This window comes from Sander lucioperca, chromosome 13 (genome assembly GCF_008315115.2).
Source record: "Sander lucioperca isolate FBNREF2018 chromosome 13, SLUC_FBN_1.2, whole genome shotgun sequence".
In the NCBI taxonomy this organism is placed as follows: Eukaryota; Metazoa; Chordata; class Actinopteri; order Perciformes; family Percidae; genus Sander; species Sander lucioperca.
In genome coordinates, this window is record NC_050185.1 from 21,127,034 (window position 1) to 21,140,297 (window position 13,264).

General features: G+C 39.2%; 1 protein-coding gene across 3 annotated transcripts in view; it reads left to right on the plus strand.

Annotated features, from left to right (window-relative positions):
* The window catches only part of fstl4 (follistatin-like 4), a 232,548-nt gene that overhangs the window by 22,261 nt on the left and 197,023 nt on the right, over nucleotides 1–13,264 (plus strand). For all 3 annotated transcript variants that reach the window (XM_036008851.1, XM_031308195.2, XM_036008850.1), the window contains exon 3: nucleotides 7,210–7,243. In XM_036008851.1, coding sequence (XP_035864744.1) covers nucleotides 7,210–7,243 — 34 coding nt within the window. The remainder of the gene's footprint in view (nucleotides 1–7,209; nucleotides 7,244–13,264) is intronic.

Sequence of the window (13,264 nt, forward strand, 5' to 3'; positions counted from 1 at the left end):
TGCAGAGAGTTTGGTTGTTGACTGGGATTAAGAGTCAGAGAGAGATGGAGAGAGAGTAAGTGGGCACATAAAAACATATGGGTCCTTGAATGAAGAGGGCATAGCAGCACATATAAGAGAGCAAGGGGGTGGAAAGCATATTCAAGCACACTTTGTAACAGACACATCTTAGCATGAATTGCCCTGCTGTTCAAATTGCATTCCCACAAATGTCAGTCTCTGTGGCAGCAATGTCAGATTCTTGTCTTGTTTTGTTCTTGGGTGTTTAAATGGCCTCCAAGATGGTGGCATGTAGCACTAAGCCATTTGTTTGTACTAGTTTTTAGAGGCTATAATAATCAAGAAGAGTTTGTACACTCTGTTGCTACCACAAAACCTGAATAAAGTATGCAAACTTGAACAGACCGTGACATCAATGAAATTACACTACCGTGAGATTTGGACTGTGTATTTATTTTAATTTAGCTCACAGTACCATGACTGCTTCTTAAGTATGTGAAGCCACAGTAGAGGTACACATTTAGGTTTATCAACTCTTGCCATGTTATGCCATAGCCACAGCAAATATTAGTTTCTGACTCGCTGGCATGGTAAAGTCGCGTAACAGCACAACATTTAATTCACTACTGCTTTAAATTATTATGCAAGGTAAAACAGCAGGTAACCATAGCAACAGTAATGCTGCTTGATACAGACCTATCCGTGAGATAAACCAAATGCAAGAAAACTGAAAACTAGATCACTATTGTAGCACACCATGTCTTGTATTTCTGTGGTAAGTGGCCATGGCCAAGGACAGTAATTATCTGTCTTCCATTAGATGCATCCTTTTTTCCTTCAGTGCATATAGCTTGCTTCTCGCAGGTTGAAGTAGTTAAATCCCCTTTGATTGTGTTGAAATACTTCTTACATTTAAAGCCAATTGATGGCATGTGCAAATCTGAGTAGCCTAGCTGCTCCTGTCCTGAAAAAAACAACAATATATGACATGCCTGAGACATGAAGTGACTATGCTATAAGAGTGGAAATAAAGGGATCTTCAGTCAAACAAAAACAGCTGCATCGGTAATTTCCACTGGATGCATAACGGCTGCGGATGCGTAACGGCTGCGGATGCGTAACGGCTGCGGATCCGCTCCGGAACGTCGGCGGAGTCATTAGGTTAAAGTCAATGTGTGTATTTCCACTGACTGCGGAACGGCTGCGTTCTGACTGCGTCCCAGCTCCGGCGGTCCGCAGCCCTCCGGAGCAGATACGCAGAGCTTCTATTTTTGCCGGACGCCGGAGAGTGCCGCAGCAATTCAGCACACGGCAGATAGTGTGCGACAGGAAGTCGAGCACAGAAACAAAATAAAAATCCGGTTAAATTTCAAAATAAAATACACCATGCTCACGGCAGATCATATTTCCCTGCACTACACCTTGAAAACACAGCACAGAGTTGTTTCCCCTCTACTCCTCTGGATGGAAACAAACTGTTGTTGGTTTTGTGGTTCTATTCTACGTGAATTCGCGAGATCTTGTGGGTCCTCGTGACTACAGCTGTCAGTCATGGCTGCAGCCGTGCCGCAACAAATCCGGACCTGGTGAGTATTGACGGATGGCGCAGCACGCAGCCGTTCCGCAGCGGAGCCGGTCCGCAGACGTTCCACATCCAGTGGAAATCCGGAGTCAGGCTTAAGAGGTTAGAAGGCATTGCATCTCTCAGCATCCCTACTGTTCCCATAATCTTATCACATAATCCTAACTGCACTGGACAGTTGGGTTGTTAGTTAGTTAGTATGTAGTCTATATCCACGACGTTCCACTTCCGGGATTGGTCCGTTGCCACCGGAAATTCCGCCGGATGTGACTCTTTTCGCCCGGGTGTCTGTTACCTTCCGCTTTCTTTGTGTTGGAATTTTAAACTGCGGCCGATTTATAAGGGCTATGGTTAACTGCTTCTCAGATATCTGCCCAATCTGAGTTTCCTGTTGCACGACTAAAACCTTTGAACGTACACGTTCCACCAAAACAAGTTCCTTCCCGAGGCTATTTAGCAGCGGCACCGGGGCTCCGTTGCACGCATAGCGCCGCCCAAAACAATTGTGATTGGTTTAAAGAAATGCCAATAAACCAGAGCACGTTTTTCTCCCATCCCGGAATGCTGTGTGGACTAGCCAGACCTTCTTCTGCAGCGCTGTGGAGGAAGGTCTGGCAATGTGAGACTAGGTTGTATGTAAAAAATACACCCATCTAATCAGCCTCTATCATAAAGAGCAATTGTGGTAGAGAAAAGCATCTGATCCCCCCCTAATTGAAACCCAGTGAGTTTGCCTATTTACCTATTTACTTTATTCCTCCACTCACTGAAAGTGTCAATGCAAGCGTTGTATTGCAAGAGAAAAATACAAACTGCCTCCTAATTAACTGTGTGAACGCATCTACTTTGCATATAAAGTTAAACGACAGTAGTTGCCTTCAATTACTACTAAACTATTTTACGCTAAAGCTAAATGTCACTGTCAAATTCTACTTGCCGAAAGTGCAGTTTTTACTGGCCCCTATACAATTTGTTTTTATTAGTGGTTATTAAAAAACGACAAAAACTCAAATAAATTGTTATATTTCATCTTAATTTACAATAAACACATCATGAACAGTGTCATAGATGAGTTAGGCCTAATGTTCATACTGAAAGTGGAGGCTATTAATTAAAAAAGAAACAACTATCAAATCTAACTGTAATAATTAACCTTTTGTCATTACTTGAATAACCCAGTTTTGTCTTGCAAATGTTTGGCCACACTGTTTAGCTGTCTGTTATTTTATTGACCTCTTTTGCCTTGCTTGTCTGTCAAAGCACTTTGTAAACTCTGTTTTTAAAGGTGCTATATAAATAAAGTTATTATTATTATTATTATTATTATTATTACCGGGGACACAGTGGTTTCTATCTATCCTGAATGGGAAAGTGGGTTGTTATATGTACTTGCCTGACGTGGCGTTTTACTTGCCCCAGGCCATCGGGCAACCCTTATTGTTGAACCCCGAATGTATAAAAGAAAGTGACAAAAATAACCCTCTAGAGTCATGGTAAAGGATGACAGTATTTTTGGAAAGAAGCATATAGCCTTTCTTTCACCTCTATGCTTGGTTTGATTCTCTAATCAATTGATCAAACAGCGGCACTCCAGATGATGGAAGGCGGTGCTGATGAGCACACTCAATTTTATCCTGCCATCATGAGGAAGCACATCTGCAATTAAGATTGACAGATGGCAGAAAGAGAGATGGATAGAAATGTAGAGACAAAGGCGGAAGCAATGACAGGAGGCACGAAAACTACTGTGTTTTTGGTGAGGCTCTCAGTCTTCTGGGAAGCCAATAGGGCCTCGCAGACTCACACGTTTTATCACCGAGCCCCATTACCAGTGACATCCACACTGAGGGACAAGAATGCAAAATGTCACTACACTTCAGTTGGTGCCACATTTGCTGCTTCAGAAGCGATATTGCATTGAAAGACCTGCTTCTGTTATGTTGCATTGAAAGACCTGCTTCTGTTATATTTATAAATGGCATGTCGCTCCCTTGTTTTACCGTTTAAGTTAAATTGTTCAGATTCATTCATGCAGAGCGATATTCACAGTTCTGTAAGTGTTCAGTGATCAGTAGCTAACAAGCACACAATGCACACTAAGGCTGCACAATATTTTGTTTCATTGTCTACATCGTAGAGGTCGACCGATAGTGGATTTTACCGATTCCGATAGCTAGGTTGGGCCGTATTTGCCGATAACCGATTAATCGACCGATAGTATTTATAACTTATACAGTTGACAAAATATATACATTGTTTCAAAAAAAGTCCAGACGCTTTTGCCAATAATCAAAATAATAATGTCATATTTATTGATATTACACCCACAGCAATGCTACACAAGCATGTGTGTGTCTAAAACAGTTCTCCTACATATTTGGAGTCATCCAGTGCAAAAATAAACATAATGAGCATTATAATTCATATAAAGGACAAACAATCTCAAAACAGTGACGCCATTCTTCTCTGTAGAACGGTTTAGAACGGTAACAGACGATCTCTGACCTGGAGGGATCTATCTTTCCCACTTTATACTATATATATATATTTGTTCTCGCTTGGATCCCCATATAAGGCATAATGTGTGACGGACCTGCCTTCCCATTGGTTGAAAACATAAACAAAGGCATCATGGGCGATCCCCTTGTCGGTAGCACCTACTGTCTATGGGTAGCACGGAGTTAGCGGCAGAAATGACCGAAAACGTGATGAATTATGGCCATCAAGTGGATAAATCTTGGATGTAACAGTTTGGACTTAATGCTCAACAACCCCGAAAAAAAGGCACAAGTTCCAGGCTGGATAGAAAATCACCTGTAGAGGCTAGAAAGACACCAAAGACACCCCCGCGACGGCTAACTCCTGAGCTTTTAGCTGCAGCAATCAGTAAGTCTCTACGTTTAACTGTTATTAAATTATCTAAATATGAATCAGAGGTGCCGTTTGGGATCGTGGACGATCCTTTAGGGTTCTGATTCTTAGTCTTCGTTAGTCCAACGGGGTTTGTTATGGGAAGTGAGGCTCTGCAGTGTGTAGAAAAGTATTGTAAGCGACAGCTGTCGCAGACAAAGTGGTGCACATGATTTTCCATGGGTAGTGAAACTACAGTAGTCAGTATTTTATGTTTGCTGCAAAGACGCAAAATCACCTGATTAATGCAACGTTATCACGACGTCTCCCGGCCATTTTTCACTGCAGAGTACCTCCACTTACTGTTTTTCTTTCTATTGGAGTCGAGCCCTTCACTGTCTTTACCACGTCTTTTCAACATTTCTCTTGTGTGCTGTGTCACAGTGTGCACACGGCCCTGCCATCTCATGCCCTTTTATGGGAATTAACGTGGCGTTTACCTATGCTAAATAGGAGCAACGGGCACAAGCTTTCAATTTACGAAGACATTTAAGTTTATATACGGTTAGAAGATGGCTGTGTCTCATGTGACCTTATTTGTACACGCTGTGACTATACAATTCACAACATGTAAATAGGAACATGTTGGCGTTATTTTGTCACTTATTCGGAGCAGTAGGCTAGATGGAACCGATTACCTTCAGGATAAAGCAAACTTGCTAAAAAAGGAACTACACGCTGTTTTCAGGTAACGTTACTATTGACGTTCAAACAGGCCTGTGTGTGTGTTTTGAGAAATATCTTTATACTGCATTAAGGCTATATTTATTTTATTTTTATTTGTTATTTATATAGGCTATTATTGTATTGCCATTACCTGTTTTCCCTGTTTTCATACATATAGAAGTTTAGTTTGCTAAATATATCACATTTGTTTAGTTGGATATTGGATGTGAAAATAAGGAAATGGTTCTTCCATAACATTGCACTTTAGATGTGTGTTAATTTCCCACACCAGGAGTAATTTATATAGTTGTATTTTATAGCGATCAATTATCTATTTAAAAAATGTTCTATGTTCTATGCAAAATGTAACATTTTCTATTAAAGAAAAGATAGAAAATAAATATTTGTGTGTGCTGTAAAGTGGTTAGAAAAAATGAAATCGGTATCGGCTAAAATCGGTATCGGCTGGCCTAACTCAAAGAAAATCGGAAATCGGAATCGGCCTAGAAAGTTGTAATCGGTGCATCTCTAATCCCAATATATCGCCTTACGCACAGTATCGAAATATATTGCAATATATTGAATCGTGATACGTATCGTATCGCCATATTCTTGCCAATACACAGCCCTACAATGCACTGCTAATTTGAGTAGACGATGTACCCTACATTTTAGTCCTGTATACCACAATGCAACGCAGTCATGTTTTCCTGGGGGAAAAGAAGCAGAAGCACCCGCAAAAACTTAAAAGGAAAGCTGGACCAGGCTTTGTCAATGTAACGTGCAACATACAACCTTTTACTATTCAACTGAGTGCTAGGTTTGTTTCAGGGAAGTATTATAAGTAATTTTGTTTCGCTTTGTTTATATGATGCTGGGCACGTGGGTGTCTCCGTCACACAAATAACCGGCGCATCTACTGGCGCAACTATATTTTCAGTGTCCGAAATCTCGTTTGGTCGTTCCCTATATAGTTCACTATTTAAAGAACACTATATAGGGAATAGTGAGTGAGTGAATAAGTGAACGGTTTCGAACTCAACTTCTGTATGGCTGTGTAAAAAAACCGTGTGTGGATTAGAGGGGGGGCAGGGTAACCTATGGGTACGGTCTTCCTTACTGATGGATTGTGTTGCACTTATGGATAACGAGCATTTTCGTTGTTGACTTTAGTAAAACATAACCTCAAGTCTGTTTGATTCTCTCTGCTGTGGCCTCTGCTCTGAAGTCTCACTGCTGTCCACACACCAATACTAAACAGAATAGAGAAAGGCAGAGGCAAAAATCACCATTCAAAACCGGGTTTTAAGTGGTTATTAATTTATTATTAAGTAATTATTGGCAGAAATTCCATTAATTAGGCCTAATCAATTAATTTCTTAATCTTTACTTATTAGCCAATACTATAATGGTCACCTATATATTGTGCATCCTTATTATAAAAGTATGATTGTAGACTACCTTTTGATACAGCAAATGTATTTTGTTTAACTTTGAATGTTCATATTTATGTACCTCACAGCTGGACATGATTGTCCTCCATGTCATCATACAATCACATCCACACAAAGTATTTGGAAAGTCATGAATGACAGTGACATTTATTAAGATACATTTAAAGCTGCATGTCAGTATTATACAGTTAGGACTGACCAATAAATCAGTTTATCCGTGTAGGGGTATCCATTGTTTGACATCCTGATAAACATTCCAGCACAATATAGTGACAACTGCCATCTTGCAGCCTGTTGGGAAGTGTATTTCCAATTAGGGTAATTGAATTAAGTTTGGTATCTGCCTTTGTACAGGTCTTTGCGTTTCTTTGCTGTCATCCATATCCTCTCTCACTCCCTCTCTGTCTCTCTATTCTTTTCTTTTTCATTCTCTTTCCGTCTATTCAGCATGTGTTTTCTGTCGTCGTCTTTCCCTGAACCTAGAAAAGCGGAAGAGCCACAGTAACGAGTGGAGCACGAAAAGCTGCAGAAAAGGCTGTTTTTTCTGACTCCTCCAAGCCTGTAATAACCACTTTTATGTTTGCTCTCTGTTTGCAGGAGAAGGGGAAAGCAGACGGGAACATCGATCAATGTGAGTACACTTACTGTGTTCAAACCAAACAGAATTTTTCAAAATATGCCATGTTGTGTTCCATGACAAACTCTTTTTTTTCTGCTGTTATTGGGCATTCACTTTTAGATTTCAAATCTAAATTGCTCTCATGAAATGGACCATGCAGCTTGTTATGGATAAGACCTCTGATGATGATATAAATATGACAATCTGAAAATTCCCACTTGTTACTGCATCACATGTATTGCTCTACTCTCCTCTGAGGAAATGTTTGAAAGCATGGCAAATTTAAAATTTAAAAATGTATCAGTTGTCAGTGGATGCCAAGAGATAATCTACAAATCAGCTGTGGGACTGGCAGGCAGTAGTTTGTCTATTTAGCTGCAGTTTACACCATCAGAGAGAAAATAATAGTATAGTTTAAAACAAGGAAGATTTTTATTAGTGTGAAACTCAACTCCAACATGTCCTGTCATTCTTCCCCAACTCAACAGACATCAAGTAGAATCACCTGAAATCACTCATTCCAACTGACAACCATTCTATAAGTTGAAAAATATATTTGTCAGGTGAATAATTATTTAGCTGTCAACCATCATCGGTCCCCTGTCAGAAATTAGTAAGTAATGTTTGTTTTGGTTGGCCCTCAAGCTCTTTTACGCAGCAGCAATTGCTTAGATAGTTGATGCCCTTTAGAAGTCACGTTCTTGACTCCCAAGCCCCACATACTTAGTCTGGCTGTTGAGACATTAGTAGAGGAATGTAGCAGGACATCACACCAATAGCTTGACGAATAATGGCTAATCCGCTCCACCATGTGAGATACAGCTGCCACCACCAGAATTATGATACCAGTACCAATATTTAAATCTAAAATGTTTATGCTCCCAATTCTGCCAAGTAGTAGTATCAAAACAACCAACCGAGCAGTGTGTTTGCCTTGAAAATGTTGTTATGCTCAGTGATGTTAAAGTTTACTTCTTTGTTTTCTGTGAGCAACCCGCCATGTTTAGTACCTTGCAGACTTTTAACAATTATTTGACTTCACCAAGGTGAATTTCAAAACTTTGTGTTGGACTTTTTTACGCTATCACTTTGTGCTTGGTTATTTTTATCCGGTACCTCAGGTATTGATTTTAGACCATATAAATGTAATGATAAATAATCTGCTCTGCTGCAATTCACATCCAAGAGCTGTCTGTTTTTCAGTCTTTTTCTTGTATTTTTATTCAAGCTCCAGGTGTATGGAGGATATATTTATTCATAATTCAAATTGAAAGTCCAAAGAGAAAACAAAGTGGGATCAAATTAAAAATATTATTATTTTACTACGCTACTAGGAAAAGTCATGCCATAATTAAAAACTGAAAACTGAAAAGCAAAGTTGAAATGTAAAATAATTTGAAAATGTAAAAAGTGAAATTTAAAATGCAAAGCTTAAATATAAATGCTTAAACTGAAATCTTTGAAATCTTTTATTGAATGACAGAAACATCAAATATGAAACTCAAAATGTGAAATGGAAAAGCTTAAATAGAAATACTTAAATTAAAATCTCAAATAGAAAAAAAGAAATAATTTTATTTTAGCCTTTGCACTTAATAATTTTAAATTTGAAGTTTTATCTTTTGAATTTTACATTTGGTAATTGCCTTTTGACATTTTAAGATTCACCATTTCTATTTCTATTTAATATTAAGGCTTTTCATTTTGAAGTGACACTTGTCAATTCAAATGAGGAGGCGTGGCCCAACGGCTGGTAGGAGGGTTGAGAGACTTCCAGCTGACAGCGGGGCCTCTGAGCTTCACTGGCCGGCCGGCGAGTAGGCAATGAACCGAAACCAGCTGGCTTGTCACGTTAGACCGGAGGTTCTCAAGTCCGACAATTTCCGTCCGCTATTTCACCACTAAATTCACTTCTGAGAACATTTTAGGCGAGAAATCAACTATGTAGAGTTTGAAAATGGGCAGTTTTACAAAAATTGATGGCCAATTGCACATTTGCTCTGCTTTATTGTCAGACTCTCCAGTCTGACGTGAGGGTGATCAGACGTCCAGAAAAATTGATGTCATTCAATAAAAGATTTCAAAGATTTCAGTTTAAGCATTTATATTTAAGCTTTGCATTTTAAATTTGACTTTTTACATTGCACTTTACATTTTCAAATTATCATTTTACATTTCAACTTTGCTTTTTCAGTTTCCTTTTTCTTTTTTAAATTTAATTATGGCATGATTTTTCCTAGTAGCGTAGTAAAATAATAATATTTTTAATTTGATCTTGCTTCGTTTTCTCTTTGGACTTTCAATTTGAATTATGAATAAATATATCCTCCATACCAGGTGTACATAAATACCAATACCCACTACAAGTGATGATGAAACAGAATTTCAGTTCAGTATTGAATGCAATCATTCACAGCAATCTTGAAATTATTGTCGTAAATGCAATCAAGGGCTATGGGTGTAATTCAGTCCTTGGTTAGTACAGGTTCATGTTGTTGCAGAGAAGTTCGTACAAGTAACAGTTACATTTAATGGCAACCAGCAATGTTTGTTTTATATCCTTTGGTTTTTCACTCCTGGTGGCTTTTCCATCAACTTCAATTGTTTATTAGTTTGAGTGAAAGGTATTATCATGGAGCTGCATTAGCACTTATTGAGATGAAGGCTTTTTTTTTAACTTCGTTTTGTGTATGGCCTAAACATTCACATAGGCTACGTCTTTCTTCTTTGTGTATTTTTCTGTATTGTAGTGCATGACAGTGAGATTGAGCAGTTTCTGTGCAAGTAACTGTAACAGCAATATTTCCAAGGCTGACTGCTTCCTATTTGACAAGTGACTTCCTCTGTAAGCATTAGGCCCATTATGATGTGTGTTTATCTTCACAGTAAAGAGCTGTTTCTCTGCTTGCAGTGCAGAGTTTTCCGTGCCTGCTTCTATTCAACCTAAACATGACCCCAGAGGATTTCTTTAATTCATGTTTAGTATTCAGCATCTAGTGCAGCATGTGCTTTTTGTTTTTAGCTCTAGATGTCGGTTAGCTGATTTTTTTTTTTTAACATTGTAGTATGTGTAGAAAATGTTATGAAATGTTTCTAAGTGATAATTGCTTTTCTAGCTATGTCTGCTTTCCTGACCTGCCCGTTATAATTCAGCTGCAGTAACACACATCCTGATGGAAAATGCAATGTGAGGTGGTTCTATGACCGGCGTTTTCATTATACTCTGCCACACTCCCCACTGATGTTGATGCTGACATGTGCATATAGAAAAAATGGACACCAATATTGATGGGAATGGGGCTGATAAAAACAAACAGAAACGTACCTCTGCACTAGGAGCAAAATGCAAAAAAAATCTCATCTCTATAAACTGCAAATACTTTTTAGCATCTTATGTTGTACAGTAGCATATAAGCATGTGTTGGCAGAACACGTATTAAGTATGCAGTCACAGGACGATTATGGGAACACCAGAAGGAGAAACGATGGATTGAGCACCATCGATTTGGATGTAAATACACTGGCCTATGTAATTTTAATATTTGTCTCCAGAGCTTAAAGTCCAAGTGACAAATTAATTTTGTCCTGGATTTGTGCACAGTTGTAATGCCCTGGAGTCGACTGGGGTCTTTCTGTGCTAAATATTTTGGTTCTCCCTGTGTCGGTGTGGGTTATCTTCTGTGCTGTGAATGTGAAGGTTTAATACAGTCTGTGGAAACTGTCCTTGTACAACATTTCATCTACTGATGACCATTGAACAACAATAATTAGGGCTGAGGTGCCTCTCTAGAGCCCCTTGATTGCTGTCAAGAGTGGAGAGAGTGTCTTTCTTTCACCATCTTGATTTTAGGGTGTTCAAACCAGCAACTTCCCAGGCTGTTTTTTTTCTGTTAGGACATTTCGCTTCCTGCTCACTGATGTGAGTCAGTTCTCAGAGTGAGTCATTGCAGTGGACAAGGTGATTGTGGCTGACAGTCACTTCTTTACATCAGCAGTGTGTTTGACTGTGTTAATGATCTGTAAGGCAAATGTGTTCGAGGCATCAGCATGGAACAGCAACCGGTGCTTTTTGGTGTATTGTGACTTTGAGATCAGTTAGAATGCATTAGTGTCAAATGAATAAATTCAGATTGCTGAATTTGCTTAATTGAATGAACAATAACAGTATATGTTGTAATACCAGTAGTATACAGAAGCCTATGTCAGGTTTAGAAGATACAATTCTGTGCATAAACAGTATTGATATCCACCATGGGCACATTAGACCCCACAGACTGATCAGACGCCAGCAGTGTTTCCCACACATAGACTAATTTGTGGCTGTGCGCCATACAATCAACATCAGCCGTCACATATTGCGTTTCATTATTCTTTTTTTAATTTTTTTTAAACACATTCGTTCAGCTGCATTGCCTTTCCCTGCTCTCCTCCGTCTCTCTGTCGCTCACGTGTCTCTCACACACACACACACACACACACACACACACACACACACACAGATACACACACAGCCCCTCCCTCCGTGCACAGCATCTGTCTCTATCAAAACGAGAGAAGACGGCTGGCGAAATTCACAAGTTCACGAAAGGACCTCGTGAACACCTTTAGACAATCGCACATTAAAAAGTGCTATAAAAAATATTTTATATTCTGAATACAATGTTGTCAGTGTGTTAATGTCCCGAGTCCCGACCTGACTCTTAGCAAACAAGCGATTGCACCTGCTTTAGAAAGTGAACTAGTCGCAAGTTGGCGGTAAAATGCAGTTGGGTTGTCGAGGTCAAAACACTATATTTAGCAGTTGTGAATCAAATAACCTTATTATAAATAATGTTATGTCATTTTTCTTACTCTTACACTGAGTGCTTGCTGCTTCAATCCAGATGAGTATTGAGTAAGTATTTTCCGTGACTGAAAAAGGCACGTGTTGAGGATGAGGACCAGCCTGAACCGGAGGTATCAGTCTGAAACAGAGCTGAACAGTCCGACCAGTGTAATTAGTTATGTTATTAATTTGTTTACAATATTTTCAGGCTTCAACCAGTGCTGCTCAAGCAGAAAGAGAGAAAGAGATAGATTTGTTCTGCATTGAAGAAAGAGTAGGAAAGGAGGACAGCATCCAACAGCGTGTCCTCCTCAGTTTTTGATACTTGATTGTTACGAAAATAAGTATTTCACCCCACCCACACACACAAAAAAAAATAAAATGTATATATGTCACTCCATATACGTATACCAGAGATAAAAGTGATGCAGTAGTGAAGTCGGGGAAGGGGAAACATTTCCACCAGCTGACAGTTAGGCCTGTAATGTGTCTGCCCTGTCATGACAGCCGCTTTAATATTGTGAGCTTTTTCCCCACTTAGTGTGTGCTGATTTCCCTCTTGAGACTAATTATCCGCTGCCTGTTTGTATGCTAAACTAGATCCACTGGCAAAATTAGGCAATTGGATTTCATTTTCTTGTTTTGCTCTCCTTTTCCTTGGATGATGATCAGTGTAGCTCTTTGGGATAGTCTGCTTTCACGGCCATTGGCTGGTTGATTCTCCTTTCAATTTTTATTTTTTCACTCTACCCTTTTTCTTTCTTCCTATATTCTGTCTTTACCTTTTGCTCTACCTCTCCTTTCATTTGGTCCATCCCTTATTTTCACTCATCCTCTCCATCTTTGGCAAACCTTTTATTGTGGCGTCTACACTCTTCATTTTGAGACGGAACGCAGATGCTACTCGTGAAAATTGCTTTCGTTCAAACATTGTATCTGAAGGTTTTAAGCTAGCTAGACAAAAAATCACATTCTTGGTCAAAATGCCACAGTCTGGAAAATATGCAGTCATTGTCACAGAGTGTTCTTCTTCTCACATTGTGTTATTGTTGTCAGTGGGATCCATATGGAAAAATTTAATATTGCCCATTTGTCTTACCAGGGAATGTTGATTAATCTGGCCTTGAGTGCTTAATTTATGAACCTTTGCGGAGGCCTAATCAGAGTTTGTAACCATCACAAATTAAACAATAGGAAGAGGCAAAAGC